A 21,586-nucleotide genomic window follows, 5' to 3' on the forward strand; every position below is an offset into this window, starting at 1 on the left:
ATAAATGAAAGCAGGCCGAGGGCTACACTTTCAAAATCTGTCAAATTGCCTTGGGACTAAAAAAAAAAAAAATACAATTATATAAGTACAGGATAAAATGTATCATCCCCAGAGCAGACAGATTCAGAAGACTTAGAAACTATCATTTATTTGACATTCAGTTCTCTTAGCCTGAGAATACTTACAATATCACAGTCCTTTTTGCCATCTCGCTTAATTGGTTCATTCAGATCCTCTTGACTTCGGAAACTAAACTTTTCAATGGCTTCTGTAACTCCTCGCAGAGAACTGTAGATTTCTTCAGAGTTCAGGTTCTCTGTATCATAGTCCAGCATGCTAAAGATCAAAAACATTTTATTTCTTAAATTGAGGTATCTACATAAAATTGAGATATGGCCATTAACTATTTAGTAATTTACAGAATAAGGTATCATTATATTTTTGTTTCTTTAGGTGATCTGGAATGAAAAGCAGAAATCTTTTGTTACAGCATTGGATACTTACACAGCTTCCTTGTCAAATCTGGCCTTAAACATATTACATCAGCAATCAAGAACTAGTGGAAACAACAATAACCACAAGAATGTGAAAACTCAAAGAGTGACATTGGTGACTGAACGTACGAGGTGATGAAAGTGGAAAGTAATTTCCTTATTTTAATGATGGAAAAAAAGTAGTTTGGTTGTTACTGGTCCCAAATGTACAAACTTAAGAGGAAAAGGTTTTTGGAAATACAGCAAAGTATTACAAACACACTTTAGAGCAAAGAAAGAAACTTCACAAGATAGGGTTTGCCAGTATCTAATCCAGAAAATGAGAAAGAACCTATTTTTTAAAACCAAAGCAAAGTGACACTGTGACTCAAAGCCATATCCATGCCACTAAAGTCCTGAGTCTAATTCTCATGTAGCCTAACCTAAGAACTTGCCATGGATATTAGACTCTTCTAGATGATTCCATTTCATGTAGTAAAATAAAAACAGATCTTAAAAGCACAGATCTTTAAAGATGAGATCTATATTCCTGGATGAATATCTTAAAAGAAATATTTTCCCTTATGGAAAAGTGATGTCAATTGTCTTTTGAGACACTGGATATAGCAAAACATGAAGTGAATCAAATATGTTAAAGACAAAAGCCTTTTGGTATAATGCAGTATACCAGGAAGTGTCCATTAGATGTCTAAAAAGTACACTGAAACAGAAAGGATTCTGGGAGCAAAAGCTATACCTGTCCCTTAACAAAACACACAGCAAAGCACAGGATGGACATACTACTACAAAGAAAGCAAAACACGATATAACAGTCAACCAAGAAGAAGTAATAAAAAAAATTAAATATCACTTGCTTTAAGTATTCAAGAAAATATCTTATGAGTTAGTCTAATGTAACTTGCAGGAAGTCCTGAGCTATACTGAGAATTGCTAGGTACATCCCAAAAAAACCAATGGCTATTTGCAGAGATAAATCAATCTTTCTGTTAATTAAAAGAAACCTACTGGTAATGATCTTTCTTTATTGCAATAACACAATTAATCTTGTGCAATGTACAAGAAGTCTCTCACAATTAAGATTAATTTATTAAGTTCTTTCCTTCTCTTGAAAAAAGACATATTTAAGCTGGGAACTAGTGGCTCATGGTTTAAAGCCAGCCCAGGTAGGACAGCCAGTAGTAGAGCTGCAGTTCAAGTGGCAGATGACTAGCCCTAATCTAAAAAGCTCAAGGACAACGCCTAGACCCTAAGGTCAAGCCTCAGAACAGCACATGTGTACATGTGTGCCCATGCGTACGCACACACACACATACACACACACACACACACAGATTTAGAGAGGTATCACTTGGAATGGTGGGATCTTTGTTATCTGAAGGTACAATGGTCTAGGTGTCTTCAAGAGCTGGTTAGGCTCTGCAGGAGCACAAGACAAATTTATTCAGAATGAAAGCTACTTGTCTAAAACTGTTCAACTAGCCCAGGCATAGCTACCTTTTAAAATACAATCCAGGAAGGGGGGCAGACATGCCCTAACTGTATGTGAAAAGTTCACAGAAATATGTGCCAACTCAAATACTGGCTCTGGCACCCAATGAAAAGGAATGTGAACCTTGAACATGTCTGCAGCTGAAATCCCATTTACACAACAACAGGATGAGGAGTAAGGAACTGAAGTGGAACTCAAGATTTCCTTCTGTTCTGAGTTTATAGGCAACACCCCAGATATGCAGTAAGTACATCTAAGGGGCAGAGATGCTCCCACCTCTTTCCTAGGAACTCTGCAATACCAGCATATCTATGGAAAAAGGCATTTATACATCTGGGCAGTACACTGATTTTATATACAAAGATTGAGTATTGACTCAAACAAAAAAGAGATAAATATACAAGATGTAAAAAAGGCCTTAAAATGCTTTTAATCACAACCACCAAAAATAACAGCATACCCCATGCAAAAGTAAAAAACAAAACAAAACAACTGAAAGAATGATGAATGGACAAGAGGCAGTCTGGCAGACGTTGAGTTTTTTAAGGGATGTCACAATATTACGTTCCATGTGTCGCTTTAGAGAATCTTGGCTTTCATCTCACGATTCTCAATCTCAACTTCCTTGAAATATTTCATTTCAGTTCAATTAACTTGACCATCCAATAGCCTCTTTTGAAGATAATAAAGAATCCTGCCAGTTCAGGAGCAGTGTGCATGCAAGTACAATGTGAGGCGATAATCCTTTTGGACTCCTCCTTTTTGGTCTCAAGTAAAGTGTCCCATTGGTATGAAGCTGAAATTGTGAGCTCCAGGTGGGACATAAGCACTGTCCCCTGCTAGGAAATAAGGTTACTCTTTTGTTTGAATATGTTGGCTTCAGTTATCTTTTTTCAAATCAATAATTCTGAGCCCTTACTGCTTAGGGCAAAGGAGTTTCCCATGAAGTTATCATTGGATAGTATGCCTCTGCATCTTGGGGAACAGTACAGAGGAAGCAGCCAGGAGGCCCTAAAAGCTGGCTAAGAAGAGTCTTTGCTAGACAAACCTTATCTGGCACCTGTACCACAACCACAGTCTGTTATTTCAAATTCGAAGACAATCCCCTGATATAATCCTCTGGGTTAAAGGCCATGTCCTGATCACTTGTAAACAAAGGGCTTCCTTGGGGTTCTTTAGATTAGGAAAAGTTACCCAATCAGCAATAGTCCTGATCTATGGTCAGGCTACGCCACCCAATGCAGCTCTACAGAGGACCATGTAGTGATGAGAAGAGCTTGGAGTCAGATCACTAAGAAAAAAAGCATCAGGGAAAAAAACAAGTCTGCTGCCTGAGGCTTTTCTCTTTGTTATTTTGGAGGATAAGGACTCTAGTAGCAGAAGAGGAGAATGTCATGTTGGGAAATCAACAGGGTTTTGGCTGACAGCAATGAGATGGGCAGTCTCTAGTCAGCACCTCCTCCCTCTGATGCCTGTAGAAGTATGAATAACGTTAGCCACTAGTGAGTTGGGGAAACACAGGTTATTGAGTACTTTGGGAAAGATGATCCTAGGTCTGGGATGTTTTTTGGGGAAGCAGTCCTGAGAGGTGGCTGGAACACTAGCAGGGGTGAGACTCCATGTGTGTTAAGGCATCCAACATGACATATTGGGAAACCATTAATTAACTGATCTACACACAGAGGCATAGCTAGAGAAAGAAAAAATAAAAGGCAGTGATGTACTTTGTTAACTTTAATGAAGATAGCAGCATACTTCTTGCCGCCTTGCCTAACTGCGTATCTACAAACATTCATCACAGGATTCTCTGTATACTTCAGAAGCTACTTTCAGAGCTTGAAAAGAAAGGAGTTAACACATGCAGGTGTTTATTCTGTTCAGCTTTGGTATGCTGAGAATACAAAAGTAGGCATGTAACTCTGCAGAAGCTGTCTGTGGTTACAGAGTACTTCTTTTCTTTTTCGCCCCACACATACTCTTATCAGAGAACTGGTTACGAACTCCTCTTGCAAAGCAAGACAGTTGAATTGTTCCATGCTCTAGTCACGTGACAATGAGCTTCTAGGAATGGCATCCTCTCATCTCTGGACTTTCACAAAACCATCTCAGAGACCTTACACAGGTAGGGTCTGGAGTACTACGTGGTATCTTTGCAGCACCACAGACACCATGTTTGCTTTAACACCCAAGGGAAGCTCACCTTCTTCAAGACTTTTTTTTTTCAATCCCTGGGCCTGAACTCAGGGCTTGCCATACCTCCACTTCTGGATTTTTGGTGGTTAATTGGAAATAATTGTCTTACAGATTTTCTGCCCAGGCTGGCTTTGAACCACAATCCATAGATCTCAGCCTCTTGAGTACCTAGGATTACAGGCATGAGCCACTGGCACCCAGCTTCCTTCTAGACTCTAAAATGTTCATAGCCAAGCAGAGCCAACAGCTTCCCCAATACCCACAGCAGGACATTGAGAAGGCCTGCCCACTCTTCTGTCTAGAAGTATGTATGCTCAGACTATCACTATGAGACATGTCCCAGTAGACACCTCAGGACTGACAGTTACACAAGCAGCCCCAGGAAGGGCAGGTCTATGTACTTGTTAGAATACTGTCTGCACCTAAGAAGCAGCTGGAAGAAGTTCCTCCCACTACTGCTTCCCTTGATGTAACCAATTTCCTGAGCTTCTTCGGGGGGCTGAGCATTGCTCTAGCCAAAAGACTCGAGTAGATGGTGACAGATCTGGTCACAGTCCCCGAGATATGCCAGTAACCATACTCCTGTGTACTGTGCACACTTTTCAGCCAGGATCCACTTCTGTGAGGCTAAGTGGAGGCAGTGACTACACTGGAGGAGCTCAGAGGCTTTCCAAAAGACCCGAGACGACCTTGGAAAAGTAGTAATATTGTGACACCTCTGACAAGTTTAACAGGTAGCTTGTTACCTGGGAGAGTAAGAGCGCCTGAGAGTCTTGTGGGAGGGAGCGGTGGGAATGGAGTTAGGCTGAGAAAAGGGAGGTGGGTGCTTCGATAGCCCATCGGCACTCCAACCCCACAACCGACTGCAGTGATCAGAAGAGGAAAATCAGAGAAAGAAACACAGAGGCAAAGGGGAGGGAAAGAGGAAGATGCTACATCATAAGTGTCTTAGAGTCTCCTCTTTCCTGACTAAGTTCTATCATAAGTAAATGGGGCAAAATTAATACTTCATCATACAGAGTAAAAGGACAAATTTTGTTTTACGATTTGGTTCTCATTCAATTATAAGATAAGTTTACCGCTTAAAAGTCATGTGTGATTCCCAGTCGGTGTATGTGAATTTGTGTACCTGAGTATGGGTATCTATCTGCCTGTCAAGAGTTGGGAAGCAAGTTATAAGGACTTGTAATAAATATGGACTCTCAGTTTTAGATAACTCAGTTCTTTCAGGAAAGAAAAAAAAGGGGGGAAGAATTATGGGGCATCAATTCAAATGGGACCAGAGGGACTAAACAGGGAGATTCAGAGACCACACTATTCTGACAACAAACTCTAATGAGAGACAAAATGCTTTTGAAGTTGAGATCCAATCAGACAGAGTTCAGAGAATTAATATTCTTCTCAAAGAATATCAATACTGCTGGAGGGGTGGAGGAGGGTATTAAGTCTCAGTTGGCCAGCTCAAGCGGAAAAAAAATAGCAACAACAAAAAAAATGCACTATACTTCTCTGCTTGGATCTCCTCTTGATAGGAGAATAAAATGCACTTGGGAATACAGGTGTCTGTGTGCACTTCACAATGTTACTAGCTGACTTGGGCTCGCAGAACCCCTTGGGAAAGTTCTAACTTCTGTTGCAATTAAAAAAGATGGAGCAAGAACCTGGAGAGTCCACAGCAGCCCTGCCTGCCACTAGCACAGTTCTTACAGCAGGAGCCCTGCATTCTAGCTTCCCCCTGAGCACTGGTATGGCCCCATTTCATAAGGGAAACAAGATATGGAAATAAGAAATACTGTGCTATGGAGGGTCTGAAGACCGTCTTCCATTGCTCTACTGTGATGGGTTCAGGGATACAAGAACACAGTGATACTTTACATGGGGGACCTTCTGGTGGTCTGATACCCCACCTATGAATGTGGGTCCTGTTAACCCCCCAGCCTTGATTCTAAGAATGTTCTTGATCCTTTGGGAGGAGAAATGAAAAACTACCTACAATACCTTTACTAGAGGACTAAAGGTGACCTGTGTAGTGCCATTCTGCTACATGGTTCACATGCCCAGAACATACTGCAGACTGGACATGACTGTGGAATTCCTTTGCAAGTGCAATTCCATTGCTCACTTACCATAAAATCAATCACACAGGGTAAAATGAGCTACAATATAAACATGTGTTAACAACGAAAAACTCTACTTCATACATCTTTACTCAAATCCAAGTAGTAACTGTTTATCAGTTGTTGTTAACAGGCATCCTTCCCTGTGGAAATGTGATTAATGGAATATTTCACAAAGTTTAACCATTTACTGATGGTGTCTTACATACTATTGCATTGACAGGAGGAGTCCTTACTAGTGAAATTTAAAATCATCAAAGTTGTTTGCCATTTTGGAACACTTCCTGTCATTTCCATGAACCAAATGGAGAATTTGTGAGTAAAAAACCAAATAAAACACCCTAGCTCATTTTGATACTCAGAATCGGATGAAAAATAAGTTAAAAAACGGTCCTAAGCTTTCCTCTTTCTTCCAAATAAAAAGCTAATACCATATGGTCAAGATGATTTAAAAACAACTGCTCAGAAAATGCCTTGTGCTGTGAGCTGTTTAATATCTCCTTAGAAGAGGGCAATGTAGTCAATTCTCCTCCCTAAGGTAAGAAGCTATTTCTTTTACAGTTTTTCTGTTCAAAAGCAAACAGTTGTTGGAATGCTTCTCAATGATGTGGTTGTTGCTTATTTTCACCAGGAAACCATTTCTCCTGTTGAGCTCATGTTGGCTCAGATCATCTGATTATTTAAGCAATATAGAGAGGCTTTCTTTCTTTTAAAAAAGAACTATGTTAACTAAATAATTCTCTAAGGAAGAATTTATCCACAAGAAAATATGTGGACTTAATACGGAAAAAATTAATCTCTTTAATTCTTCTACAGATATGTAATCCTAAGAGTTAAAAGTAAAGATCAGAGCTGGGCACTGATGACTTATACCTGTAATCCTAGCTACCTAGGCTGAGATCTGAGGATCATGGTTCAAAGCCAGCCTGGGCAGAAAAGTCCCTGTGAGACTCCTATCTCAAGTGGCTCAAGCGATATACTAACTAGCATTGAACACAGAGAGGCTCAGGGACTCATAGACAGTTTCTGGACCCTGAGTTCAAGCCCCACAACCAAAAAAAAAAAAAAAGAAAAAGAAAAAGAAAAGAAAAGAAATCTGGGTACTAGTAGCTCATGCCTCAGGAGGCTGATGTCTGAGGATCATACTTCAAAGCCAGCTCAAACAGCAATGTTCCTGAAACTCTCCAATTAATCACCAAAAAAGTTAGAAGTGGAGATGTGGCTCAAGTAATAATAGAGTGCTAGCCTTAAGCAAAAAAACTCAGGACAGCTCCCAGGCCCTGAATTCAAGCCCCAGGACTGGCACCAAAAACAAAAAGAAAAAAGGAGTGTGAGACTTCATCTAATTTGAAAAATAAATCTACATTTAAAAGCACTTACGTTTTGATATCTTCCTAGTAAAAGTACATAAACCTAAATAGGGAAATTGTACACCTAAAGTATTTTTGTTGTTTTTTAAGAACTTGATGTCAGTAACCCTCAGAATAAAAAAGGCCCCTGGCTTTTTAAACTCACTGTTAGTGAGTTAATTGTTAATGGCCTGCTTATAGACAAAATACAGCATGAAGGACTCTTAGTTGTCTAAAAAATGCTGCCTATAAAGCTACTTCTCTGAGTGGGGCCAGATGATGTCACCCTATGTGAAGGAGTCACTAAAGTCACCATCATGCTTCTAATGGCACTGGTAAATGGACAAATGTTATCTAAAGATCTCGAGACAATGCACTTTTTCTTTGTGTGTATGTGTGCCTGTCCTGGGGCATGAACTTAGGGCCTGTGCTCTACCCCTGAGCCTCTTTGGCTCAAGGCTATTGCCCAAACACCTAAACCACAGTTCAACTTCCAGCTTTTTTTGGCAGTTTATTGGAAGTAGGAGTCTCATAGACTTTCCTGCCAGGGTTGGCTTTAAACCACAATCCCCTGATCTTAGCCTCCTGAGTGGCTAGGATACAGGTGTGAGCTACTGGCACCTTTCTCTTTCTACAAGCATTTTCTCTTTTGATGCACCTAGGTTCTATATGGCCAATGTTCATGATTCCAACATGAATCTGAATATATTGATCAAATTAATACCCAGATTCTAAATCACAGTCTTTCAGAGCAACATTCTGCTTTAAACAGGATGGTAACTCTCTTAGGAATAGCCACTTGGCTGAAAAACCACCCCAGACTTGGTGTGGAGCAATTGACTATTGAAGGTTTTTTAGATGGTTAAGTAAATATCGTCATGTTCTCTTATTCCTTGGAGAACAACCTCATGGGTTCTATGCAAAGCAGTACTAACAGTAAACATTAAGTCTTAATTTTTGTTTTTGTGGGGAGAGGGTCAGTTGTGGTGCTTGAACAAACTCAGGGCCTGGGCACTGTTGCTGAGCCTTTTTGCTCAAGGCTAGCACTCTACTACTTTGAACCACAACTCCACTTCCAATTTGGGGGTAGTTAATTGGAGATAAGAGTCTCACAGATTTTCCTGCCCCGGCTAGATTCAAACTGTGATCCTCAGGTCTCAGCCTTCTGAGTATTTAGGATTACAGGTGTGAGCCACCAGCGTCTGGCAATAGTCTAAAATTAAAAAAAAAAAAAATTCTTTATCCTTTATGTTTAGAGAGGACCTTGTTATATAGCCCAGGCTTGCCTGGAATGTGTCTGAAGAGCCTAGGTTTGAACTGCAATCCTATCTCTCTGACTTCCAAGTACTGGGATTATAGGCAAATACCACCATAACGAAAGCTTGTTTTAAATTCTGTAAGGTCCTAGAGTATTTGGAGCTAGAAGAACCAAAAAGAACATTCAGTACAAACTTTTCATTTCATTATAACCCCAAGATTATACAATTACAACTGAGTGAGGACTGGAATCCATAGTCCTTTATTTCTCAGTATCTTTGCTGGTATCATTCTTAGTGTGACAACCTGGAAATAGACTCAGAGACATTGTGTATTTCAGTTTTTTCATGTTGGTGGAAGTGAGCTGCTTACCTGGGAGACAGTCCCCCATGGGAACAGTTGGTAGGTGAGGTCAAGGGGCTGGTCCTGCTGCTGGGATGTCGGGAAGGTGTCCTGCCAATGGTATTGCTTGGAGATCCCTGATGCAAAGGCAGAGTAGACACTATTACCCAGTGGCTTTGTACAGAATACAACTTTATTCTTCCTTTGATCAATTAACCTACATGTAACCAGAATCTATGCATTATAACATTTTGTTTCTCCCCTCCTCCAACTAGTCGTGTGTGTGTGTGTGTGTGTGTGTGTGTGTGTGTGTGTGTGTGTATGTGTGTGTGTGTGTGTGTGTGTGTGTGTGTGTGTGTGTGTGTGTGTGTGTGTGTGTGTGTGTGTGTGTGTGTGTGTGTACACATACATATCAGTACTGGGATTTGAATTTAGAGTCTCAGGCTCCCACCTGGCCTTTTCTGCTCAAGGCTGGTGCTTTATCACTTAAGCCACACCTCTACTTCCAGATTAATAGTGGTTAATTAAAAATAGTGTCTTAAAATTGTCATGGAGGTATTTCTGAAGCTGAATAACTGGTTAGCTGTGCTAGAGGGACAGGCACAATTGAGCATGACATATTTATAGTATTAAAAAATAAAGACAGTATCAAATGAGTAAGTAATGAAATCATATAGTATACACTGAGTTGACTTAACAACCCAACCCAACTTTACTACCCTAAGAAAAAGGCCATATATGAGTAGTAGTAGGTTCATTCATTCATGGGCCCGCCCTTGGTATGCCCACAAGCTGGCTATTCCAGCAGTGCCAGTGCTGGATAAGGGACACAGAGGTGATAACCAACACAGAGACACCAGCTACGGGCAGAGCACTCACCACACTGGTGTTACTGGAGTTCTTGAGGTGGTTATGCAGGAGTTTGGTGGCACCATCCTGGAATGTTTTGGGCAAGGCACCAAGTAACATGGTAAATTCAGGAGTGTTCAATTCAAACAGAGAGATTAGCACAATTTGTGCAGCCTAGAAAAAGAAACCATGATTAATACATTAGCACGTCTTCATACATGTTCTACTAAGAAAACATTTTGTATACATAAAATTTAGAGAAAATATCATCAGCCTGACAAATGGCCTGACTTCATCAGGAAGCCTGGTTCCACTTTACTCCCCTGTTTTGGGTTCCCACAGCACACTAGTAATAAATCCCCGGTTTGTTGGCACAAGGAAGGAAGCTGGTTAACCAAGAAAACAAAAACAAAAACAAAATTCAAAAAGCTTAAGTTAGCTCTAAGTTTTAAGAAGTTAGAACTGGAAAGCCTATGATGTTACCCTGCAAAGACACAGTTTCTAAATATGTTTCTTTTGGGTCACCTGAGAAAATTTCTTTTCCTTACCCCATAAAATAAAAAGTTGTTCTATAAAATACTATAAAAAGTTGCTCAACTCTGGATCACGCGTGCAATCCTAGCTACTTAGGAAGCAGAGATCCAGAGGATGGAGGGGAGAGACCAGCCCAAGCAGAAAAGTCCTTGAAACTCCATCCCCAAAATAACCAGCGAAACAAATCAGTGTTGGAAGTGTGGCTCAGAAGAGAGACTGGGGAGGCAAACTGGATACTTAATGGCATAATTTTAAAACGTCCTCTTCTGCTTTTTAGGAAGCATTTTATATTTCTTTATGAACTAAGACAACATACTTCTGGCCCATTTGTAGTGAGGCAGCAGTTAGGACAGCCGAAACAGAGTAGCCAAGGAAGTCTCCAGTAGGCAACTTCCCTATGGCTCTGGGTTGGCAGTAGGCAGTCGAGCCCAAAAACAACATCCTAGGAATCAACTGCAAAGTTTTAAATTTACAAAAGTTAAGCCCAAAGAAAAGTTCCATAAACAGAAATTGGCATTTCTTATTAGCTTCTAAGAGGAAGGAAAAGATGCCAAAAAACTACTTCTGTGAAGTCATCTTTCCTTTGTACTTCAAAGCGTAAGTCCTTTCAAAAACTGTAATTTATAAAATTGCAATAATGACTCGGAATATTTTTTCATAACAGAATATTATAAAAATGTGCTTCCCAAGAATGTTTTTAAAAGTAAACATCACAAAATGTCTCAATGCTTTTTACAATGTTAAGAGTCATGCTAGGTCCAGTTAGGACATAACTACTATTATTATGCATGGAGGAGGAGAAAAACATTCAAAGGCCCAAATTAAAAAATATCGGTAGACTGATGGTCAGTATGGAATCTTAAAAAAATTACTTTTTAAGCATTTCAAAAGCATTCATTAAGGAAAGTATGGGGCAAATATAGTCATTAGCCTTTCCTTACCAATGAAATGACAGGGTCAGTGTACTTCTATGACACTGGAAACAAAATCATTATTGACTGGGCTAATATATACTTTTCAGTATTTCATTATTGAAATACCTATGTCATAAGCTGAAGGAAAATCTATGTCATGACTAATTTAACGTACTGATAATAAGATTTATGTAACAGAACAAATTCCAAAAATCATGCAAAGAAACTTTAAAAACCATTTCATTAGATGTTAGAAAAACCACATGCAGGAAAAACTACACAACAAGAAGACAGATGAAGACAAGACTCTAGCTATGCTGCCATTTACTAAGAAAGCATATGTGCTAAGGTGCATGTGGATGGTGGATGGAGCATGGCATTTTGAAAATTATAAAACAATGCAGTGTTCTTAAAACAGTGTACTGATTCTTTTTGTTTGTGAAAGGTGCCATTGTCTTTAAAAGATTTGATTTCTTTCCAGAATGATATATAATATAACACTACAAACTAACTGGAAGCTCTTCATGAAGCAAATTATAAAATTAGCAAGATCTTTTAATATGGAGTGTTGCAAGGAAGGCAGACGAAACTGACCCACTAACTTTTAACTTCTCACCCATGAACTAGATTTTTCTCAATAATCCCAATGATGATTTTTAAATAAGAAATCAGAATGCACAAAATTTGAAACTATAACTATTTAGACAAATATAGTTGCATGAGTGTATATTTTATATATAAATATATGATTACTTTTTACATTTTTCAAAATGTTATCAGGCATCGTGATTCATTGGAATCCTAACTACACAATGCAAAGATTGAGAGGGTTGTGATTCAATGCCAGATTAGGGAAAAAATAGCTAGATGCACTGGTACCTGGCTGTCATCCCAGCTACATGGGAAGTAGAAATAGAAGGATCACTGCCCAAACCAGCCCAGGCATACGTACAAGATCCTATCTGAAAAGGAACTAAAGCAAAAACAGGCTAGGGACAGAGCTCAAGTGATAGAGTACCAGTGCAAGGCCTTGAGTTCAACTCAGTATTGCCTATATTCAAGTACATTCCTTTAAAATTTTTTATTTTTTAATTTGATTGTCAAGGTGATGTACAGAGAGGTATCAGTTACATACATAAGGTAATGAGTACATTTCTTGTAGAATAATATATTATACGTCAAAGTTTCATAAGGAATGAGACTGTTTTGGCCCTCAAGCATTTTATTTATAGTTTCTGAGTTAGTGAGAAATCAAAATATTAGAATACAAGAATGGAGACATGTAGATTATATCTATCACTACCATCAATATGATCTCATAAAAAGAATAAGTCTTAGCTAGGTACGGTGGTTAACATCTGAGTCCCAGGACATAAGAGCCTAGGGCAGGAGGATTTCAAGTTTGAGGCCATCCTGGGTTACATAGGTTGGAGTTCTAGGGCAGTGTGGGCTACAAAGCCAGACCTTGTCTCCAAAGGATAATTCCAGATATGGAGCTGGTTGAAGCATGTATTTATAAAAAGGATGGGGCTCAGTTCATGTTTGAAATGGAGAAAGTCATTGCTTTTGTATGTACCATTCATTGCACTATGGTCTCAAATGGAGGCAGGATCTCTTCTTACAAACAATTCTTGGGTGACCTAAAGTCAATTGGCAGCTTAAAGGGAAATGATTCTCATTCACAACCTTCCAGTACAACTTGGCAGTGGATGGAGTGGGATGAAAGGTTCTTCAAGTCTTACTGTGACTATCTGAAGAGAGCTCCTAGAGCCAGCCACTGAATTAAAGGTATAAAAGGTATACACCTTACAACTAGGGAACCTTCTTTGCTTAAGTAACGCTTTGACAAATGCCCCCGTGTTGATATTATATGTGGAATTCTTACTGCTTCCTTTTGAGGTTGTCATTAAAGCTGCTTCACCAAATCACCAAAGACAAGATATCCTCAAATGTTCAGAGTTTCCTATTTCATTAAAATCTGGTGGTGGTCTATACTCAACACAATCATTCCAGTGGGAAGGTGGTTAATCATAAAATGTATCATTAATATCAACATTGATACAGGCCCACACACACACTCACACAGAAGTGTATTAATTTTCTCCCAAACTTTCCCTGTGTTTTCACAGGGAAACTGATATTAATCTGAAGTGCAAATAATGAGATATGTTGGTTGAAATTAGTACATAGTTTCTGATCTACCTGTTTACAATTTTCCTCCAAATTTCCTTGTCCAAGCCCAGAGCAGGTGGAAGGTGCCCTAGCAGAGAGGTCCTCCCCTGCTCGACCACGCTGCAGTGCAGACTGGTGAACAGGAAAGGGGAGGACTGCATGTTAACAAGTGTGTCCACTGCTGAGAGTGTACGTGGCTTCTTATATAACACTGATGACATGTAAGCCAAAGTTAGGAACAAGAATAAGCTTGTAACCAATCATTTGCTAGGTCCTTTATTCAGTAATAATAATCCTTCTGATTATTTCACATAACGAGGCATCAAGTCAGAGTGAGATTTGAAAAGGAATCATAAGTCATTTGCGATTCAAATCTTCTTTGATGATACAAACCCTAGCTTTTTCATTACCTCTACCTGTAATCAGAAATTGTTTTTAGAAAAGGTAGTAAGTAAAGTGCTGGTGGATTGTTTTTAGAAAACGTAGTAAGTACGGTGCTGGTGGCTCATACCTACAATCACTTAGGAGTCTGAGATCAGGGGGGTTCAAGACTAGCTTGGGCATTAAGAAAAAAAGAAAAAGGCCAAAAGACCCCTTTTCTCAATCTAGAGCTGGACCCATGTACTTATTATCACTACTACAGCAAGTCTAACATATGTGAATCACAGGCTCAGGGCAAACCTACCTATCTCAAATATATATGTATGAGAGGTGGGGGGGGGGAGAGAGAAACAATCAGCAGAAAAAAGACCTGAAGGCATGTCCTTTTGCCTGCTGTATATAATATATGCAAGGCTGAGTTCAAATCCAGTACTGTCCCTACAAGTCATTTAGAAATTTCATTTGTTTATTTATAAATTTTTTGGGCTATGATCAACATTTTTATACTTCCTAGGTTTCTTTGCTATGTCTCCTTTTCCTATGTTTCTCAAAATGTTTGTGGGCTAAGGAATTCACTTAATAATTTGTGAATGATTTTTTTCTAATCCCAAGGCACCAATACCTTGACAAAATAAAATAAGCCAGCATATAGGTATTTTTGCTCCTAAGATACAAATAGACAGTTATTATTTCTAGCAAGCATAGTAGTTTATATAGCAGTGGAGAGTAGGAGGCAGGGGAATGTCAAGTTTGTGGCCAGCTTAAACTACATAGTGAGATACTGTGTCAAAAACACCAAGACTGTAGATGCATCATAGTGGTAGAGTGCTTGTCCAACACATGCAAAGCCCTGGGTTCCATCCCCAGCAGAGAAAAAAAAAAAAGTCCAAAACTTTATGGGGAAAAAAGTTATTATTATCACATTTTCCTTGATGGCTCACCTTTGGGTACATCATATAGCTTTCTAAATGCTGTAAAAACAAAACCAAACTAACAAAAGACCCTGATACTCAATTAGTGCTACAAAGAACAGCAGCCACAGCAAAACTAAAACAAATAACAGCAGGAGCATCAATACCAAACCAAGTCATATGTATCTCTGCTTTTACTGTACTATAATTAATCTTCCCAGTAATGCCTGGGGAAAGTATTATTATCTATTACTTTATAAACAAAACACACAATGACTTAAGTGACTTGTAGAGGCCCAAGTCAAAAGTAGGCCAAACATTCCTTTCTTTTATGGGTAACAGGTTCTTCAATCTCACATCAAACACAGTGCCTAGTGTACCTTAGCACTACAGGCAACAGAACTAGTCTGAAGAAATGAAAAGGGTGAGAGAGAGAGAGAGAGAGAGAGAGAGAGAGAGAGAGAGAGAGAGAACAAAAAGGTAAAACAGCCAGGCCAGGCCAAGAAAAGGCTAGGTGGGGCTTCTGAGCTGGTGCATAGTAGTCTCAGTTTGTCAAGTGTATCTCATTGGTGACTTCTCTGTGTGTGGGTTCAAAAACATCTGAGGCATTAAAATACCATTGCCTCCCTGATGAAATGTCTCCAAATACAAGTTAAGAAAGGAACAAAGATGCAGGATACCAAAATCAAGTACAATGACAGCAGGGGATACACCATAGGGGGAAGAACATACAAAGGAAACAAACAAAATCACATAGTACATTTAAAACAACAACAAGGAAAACACTAGTCTAATTTGGGGAGGCAAAGGGGAACAACAAAACATTGAAACAAGGACACAGGATGACCCATTGCAATCATGATAACAACAAGATAGTAGATTGGAATTCAACTTCACAACTCTGTGTGTGTGTGTGTGTGTGTGTAAGGTAGGGGAAGGAAGGGATAGTGGGAGAACAGCAAGGAATAACAATGCTCGACAATATATGTACTCATTCTCTTACTCACGTAACTAACCCCTCTGTACAGCATCTTTACAATAAACAACAACAAAAAATTCTATCTAAAAAACAAAAGAAGGGAACACAAAGAAAATACTAAAAATGCTAAAGTCAGTGCATCTGAGTTTTATCAGTTTGCATCAGTTTAAAATGCTTCAGAAGAAAATTTTGTGTTGTTGTTGTTGGTTTTTGTTTTTGCTTGGTCATGGGGCTTGAACTCTAGGCCTGGGTGCTGGTCCCTTAGCTCTTCAACTCAAGGCTAGCACTCTACCAGTTGAGCCACAGCTCCAGTTTTTGTTTTTGCTTGGTCATGGGGCTTGAACTCTAGGCCTGGGCGCTGGTCCCTTAGCTCTTCAACTCAAGGCTACCAGTTGAGCTACAGCTCCACTTCTGGCTTTTTCTGCTTATGTGGTGCTGAGGAATTGAATCCAGGGCCTCATGCATGCAAGACAAGCACTCTACCACCGAGCTACCTTCCCAGCCCCAGAAGTGGGTTCTTATAGGTGTGGAAAAGGATTTGTTGCTTTCTATCTCAATGGGCATAGTGAACATCCTTCAGAGATGGGTCCTATAAGGGCTTACTATACAGACTTCTTACTGAAGATAAACCATCCCGTTTTAAAGAAATTAAAGCAGGGCACTAGCAGGAGAATGTTTCATAATTATAAACATGGCTTTTCATTTCAGATGAATGCCACAATACCAGAAATAACCTAAGAAAACATGGAAATGAGAGATGGAACAAAATAGATTATATAAAATAAAAAATTAAATTTAAAATATTTAAAACACACAATTTTTATTTTTGTTGTGTTGGTATGGGAGCTTGAATTCAGGGCCATGTGCTTTCCCTTGGTGTTTTCTCTAAAGGCTGGTGCTTTATCACTTAGACACATCTCTGCTTCCAACTCTTTGCTGGATAATTGAAGATAGGAGTCTTTTGATTGTAAACTGTAAAGTTCATTTTTGGCTGGGGGTGGGGTGAGGAAGTGGGGAGGGAGGGGAGAGATGGGAAGGGATGGGAAGGGGAAACAAAGGAGGAGGCAACAATGCTTGATAAGAAATGTACTCATTACCATGTCCATGTAATTGTAACCCCTCTGTACGGTATTTTCACAATTAAAAAAATAAAGCAACCTGGAAAGGTTTCAGTTAAATAATAAATATAAAATATTTCATGCTGAAAAAAAATTTTTTTTAAAAAGGAGTCTTTTTGTTTGTCCAGACTGGTTTTGAATGTAGAGCCTGGGATCTCACTGGCACATGGCTTTTTTGCTTTATTTTTAAAAACTGGCTTTGTTGAACAGTGAATTCATGCTCACCAGTTGTGTTATCCCCCCACATCTGTCTCTCAGCCTTTCATCACTTTGAATGTCACCTCACTGCCTCTCCTCTCAGTATCTCTGATCAGGTTAGTTTTACCAGGGTTCCTGAGGCAAGTTACTCCCCTCTTACTGCTTTCACAAATCTCCTTTTGATTTCAAAGTTAGAAGTATCTGTGCATCTTTTTCTTTTTTTTTTTTTTTTTTTTTCTAAAAGACCTACTTAGCTATGGAGATTATTGTTTATAACAAACTTGCTATATTTCTGGACATTATTTCTTCCAAAATTGTCCTGTTAATTTTTTCAGCAAAACTTCTTCTAAAAGCTGAGAATGGCTCCCAGCTTACAGCAGGAAAGGAGACACACAAATCCTGCATCTCTGAGGAACAGAACTCTGCCAAGAACAGTGTCTCAGATGAGACTGGCACTGTATTCTGATGACCTGGAAAGCGTGTGCCAGACTTCTGAGCTAGAGACACAGAGGTGGCAATGAGCTTTGAACTCAGGGTCTCGGGCTAACAAGCAGATACTCTATGCCCACACTGCCACTCCCCCCCCCCCCATTTATTTTATTTTTAGCTCTGGTTATTTTTGAGACAGGGTCTCATGCTAGGAATGCATGTGTTTTAGGCTCTTATTGTAACAAGGCTGACATTGACACCACTGTGTCAGGTATTGATTAAGGAAGGGGTCTTGCAAACTTTTTTGCCTAGGTTGGCTTCTGTCAACAATCCTCTCAATCTCAGCCTTCCATGTAACTAGAATAAACATGGCCACTGGCTTGTACACATGTGTTGTTTTAGGCAGCCAGGTCTTGTGTTGTTATACAACAGAAAGTGAATATTGACGACAAAGAGAATGTTTATAACTATAATATTTATATTGATTGTTTCACAACTTCATTTGAAATGAGGTAATTTTCTTGTGGGTGTTTATCATTAATGTGTTCACTGATTATTATTTTACAAGATGCCTACTGTGTTAGTTTTTGTGTCACCATGGCAAAACATTTCAAATAAATAACTTAAAAGGGAGGAAGGAGTATTTTGGCTCATGGCTTCAGAGGCTTCAGCCCATGGTCAGCTGGCCCTGTGGCAGCACAGGGAGCATACAGCAGAAGAAACCTGTTCATCTATCTCACAGCAGCCTAGGACAAAGATGGAGAGGAAGGGGCTGGAGCCCCCAATCTCCTCACAGGAGGTACCCTTAATAACCGAATTTCCTCCTACTAGGCCCTAATTCTTTAAGGTTCACCACTCAATGCAGCCACAGATTGGGGACCAGGCCCTCAATACATTGGCCTTTGGGAGACACTCCAGACCCAAACTACAGCACCTAAATATGTTCCTCCAGGTTTTGCTGAGCATGTAAGGAAGGCAAATCCAAATGTACAACTTTTTCAAACTCTCTGCTTTGAACACACTGGTTTATTCACTATTCCCAGATACAGCTCATCTTCATCGATGTAGACTTTTCCCCCAAGCTACTCATTTATGCAAATTCCATCCACATGTCATGCCTGGGGAGGAATTTTATCCTCCAGAAAGATTTATGATCAATACAGCAAGCACTGAGCTGACAACAGATAGAAAAGAGGATTTGTCAGTCTGAAGGAAAACTGCTAAGGGTCACAGAGTCCCAACCACAAGACTGAGGTGAGAGGTAGCATGGAACTCTAGGTACTGGGTATGGAAGATGTTAGAGACAGTGAGGCCAGGCCTAGTCCTGAAGGTATAGAGGCACTAAGCTGATATTCAAGAGAATCTGTGGTAATCAGGTCAAGCTACATCAGTAATCTGTATGTGCTCAGGTTCAATTCTAGGGCAAGGGTCCAAATGAGCAGTTCTCAGTTCTGTGAATTAGAAAATCAGCTAAAGGCCAGTACCGGTGGCTCACACCTGTAATCCTAGCTTCTCAGGAGGATGAGATCTGAGCTTCTCAAATCCCTCTGAAGATTAGGATTACTGTACCAGAATCTGAATTTGAACCACATCTGAAGATGAGGAGTTTTAAGCAATCGTCACAGGGAACAGAAACAGGCACTGAAAGTAGTACATCAACAAGTACAAAGCTTTGTGAAGTTCAGCATGTGATCCAAAGTAAGTACTTAGTGTCTGGGTGCTGTCTCTGAGCTTCTTTTGCTCAAGGCTATTAGTGCTCTACCACTTGAGCCACAGCTATACTACTGGCTTTTTAGTGATTAACTGGAAGTAAGAGTCTCACAAACTTTCCTGCCCAGGCTGGCTTCAAACCACAATCCTCAGATGGGGACAAACAAGTCGTTTAAGGATTCAGGTGGACCTGTTGCAACAATGAGAAGTACAAAATGTCATGTCAAAACCAACTTTACAATGTCGGTGTGGGGGGGGGGAGGGGGGTATAATTGGGTGGGGGGAGGGGGGAGGCTGGGAAGGGAGGTGAAGGGTAAACAAAGGAGGAGGCTGCAATGCTTGGTAAGAAATGTATGCATTATCCTGCCCATGTAATTGTAGCCCCTCTGTACAGTATGTTCTCAAATAAAATAAAATAAAATTTAAAAAAAAAAAAACAAAAAAAACCCCACAATCCTCAAAACTCAGCCTCCTAAGTAGCTAGGAGTTTAGATGTGAGCCACTTGTACCTGGCTAAGGCTTTTTATATAAGTTTAAGCCACATGTGTGCAACCCAAGCACAGACCAGACAGGAAGAGAGTAAGGGCAGGTACAACAAACCAATATGAATTCCTACTTGCTACATGCCTGTACTATGTCAGAGGTTCACTGAAGGTCTTGCATGTATTAATGAATCTCTGATGATAAACTACCTAGTAAGGAAAGTAAAAATAGCCTGCATTCTACTATGCCATATGTCAAGATGTCATTTTAGAAAAAAGCAGTTAATTTCTTTTCATCTAATAAGCTAACACAAGAAATTAGGTTGGTATTGGTTGTCTCAAAAATTTAATTTCTATCCAAACACCACACTGCTTCCCAAATCAGGGAGAACATGCTCTTAAGTGTGTGGTTAGAAGGTTTTGTACTCTTCTTAAAGTCAAGAATCTGTTATAGTTCATCCAACTTTTCAACTACATTTTACTTCCAGGCACCAAATAGCTAGCAAACAATCAGAGTCCATTAGATCTTCAATTCCATCTTCAGAGTATATTACTAATATCTTTGTGGAAGATATTAAACCACTAGTATTTTCACACCACAAAATAGATAAAGTAGATGCTTGAGAAAACTATGACCATCAAAGACTGAAAATGACAAGAGCAGGAGGGAAAAATGGGGTGAGAGCAAAGTCTTAGTTTTTGCAGAAAAAGAGTTTCCTACTTTATCTCTTTTGGACATACCTTTCTCACGTCTGAACTCTTTGGTTCTGTTGTCCATGTTATGATTCTAGAAACAGCAAGTCTTGTCTCACTTGAGTTTACAAAATCTGTTGGATCCATCTGTCTAGCCAGAGATTCAATGTATTTCAGGATTGCAACTTTGACCTAAAAGATCCAATGATTATAAATGTTAAGTATGCTTTGTTAATATTGGAAAAGAACATTTAGCTGGTAGTCAGAGAAAAGTGGACACCATTCAGGGGAAGCCTTCCCTCTGAACTTGTTCATGTTACATGAAGTGACATATTCATCATCCATGCTGAAAGACACTTACAGGTAACTCTGCCATTGACCAGGAGGGCAAGTTCATGTCTGCAGTAAGTCTGTTATATATTCTAGTCAGGTCCTGTGAGGCAGCATTTCATCTCATGTTCTGCCCCAACTTAACCCCTAACAACTTCATATGTTCATATTCATATATATACACATATATACAGGTATTTATATGTATTGTTTTAAGATGGTACTAGGGTTTAAATTCAGGGGTTGAGTCTACCAGGCAGATGCTCTTCCATGGACTGAGCCATACCTCTAGGTCTACTGGCTTCAGGAACAAAGGGCTTTTATTTTTTAGACCTAGAACCTCAACATAAGTTGATGATCAAAGAAAGACCATGAACCTGATCACAAAAATCCAATCTTGTGATTTTCCACATCTGAGAGAATGTTAATATTAAAGAGACATTTAGTAAGATATCAATCTTAGCACAGAGTATAGAGTATCTTCATTGTTTTTGTTTGATTGCTGACTATAATGTCCAATATAGGTGAGGATGTGGAGTAACTAGAACTCTCATATTGCTGGTAATAATTATAATATGGCACAACCATTTTTAGTTTCTAAAATGTTAAACCTATGTCTACCAATGAGCCAGCAACTCCTCTACA

The 21,586-nt window shown here is 39.5% G+C and overlaps 1 protein-coding gene across 6 annotated transcripts in view; it reads right to left on the reverse strand.

Moving 5' to 3' along the window:
- The window catches only part of Clasp1 (cytoplasmic linker associated protein 1), a 273,785-nt gene that overhangs the window by 33,188 nt on the left and 219,011 nt on the right, over positions 1-21,586 (reverse strand). For 5 of the 6 annotated variants that reach the window (XM_070021888.1, XM_070021887.1, XM_070021886.1 and 2 more), the window contains 4 exons: positions 20,660-20,803; positions 10,121-10,264; positions 9,272-9,378; positions 186-336 (listed from right to left, as the gene is read on the reverse strand). In XM_070021888.1, the coding sequence (XP_069877989.1) occupies positions 186-336; positions 9,272-9,378; positions 10,121-10,264; positions 20,660-20,803 (546 nt within the window). Of the gene's footprint in view, positions 1-185; positions 337-4,922; positions 5,040-9,271; positions 9,379-10,120; positions 10,265-20,659; positions 20,804-21,586 lie in introns of all 6 variants that reach the window. The other variant, XM_070021883.1, reaches the window with a different exon arrangement.

Source organism: Dipodomys merriami, unplaced genomic scaffold (assembly GCF_024711535.1).
Source record: "Dipodomys merriami isolate MVZ:Mamm:240054 unplaced genomic scaffold, mDipMer1.0.p SCAF_146, whole genome shotgun sequence".
NCBI lineage: Eukaryota > Metazoa > Chordata > Mammalia > Rodentia > Heteromyidae > Dipodomys > Dipodomys merriami.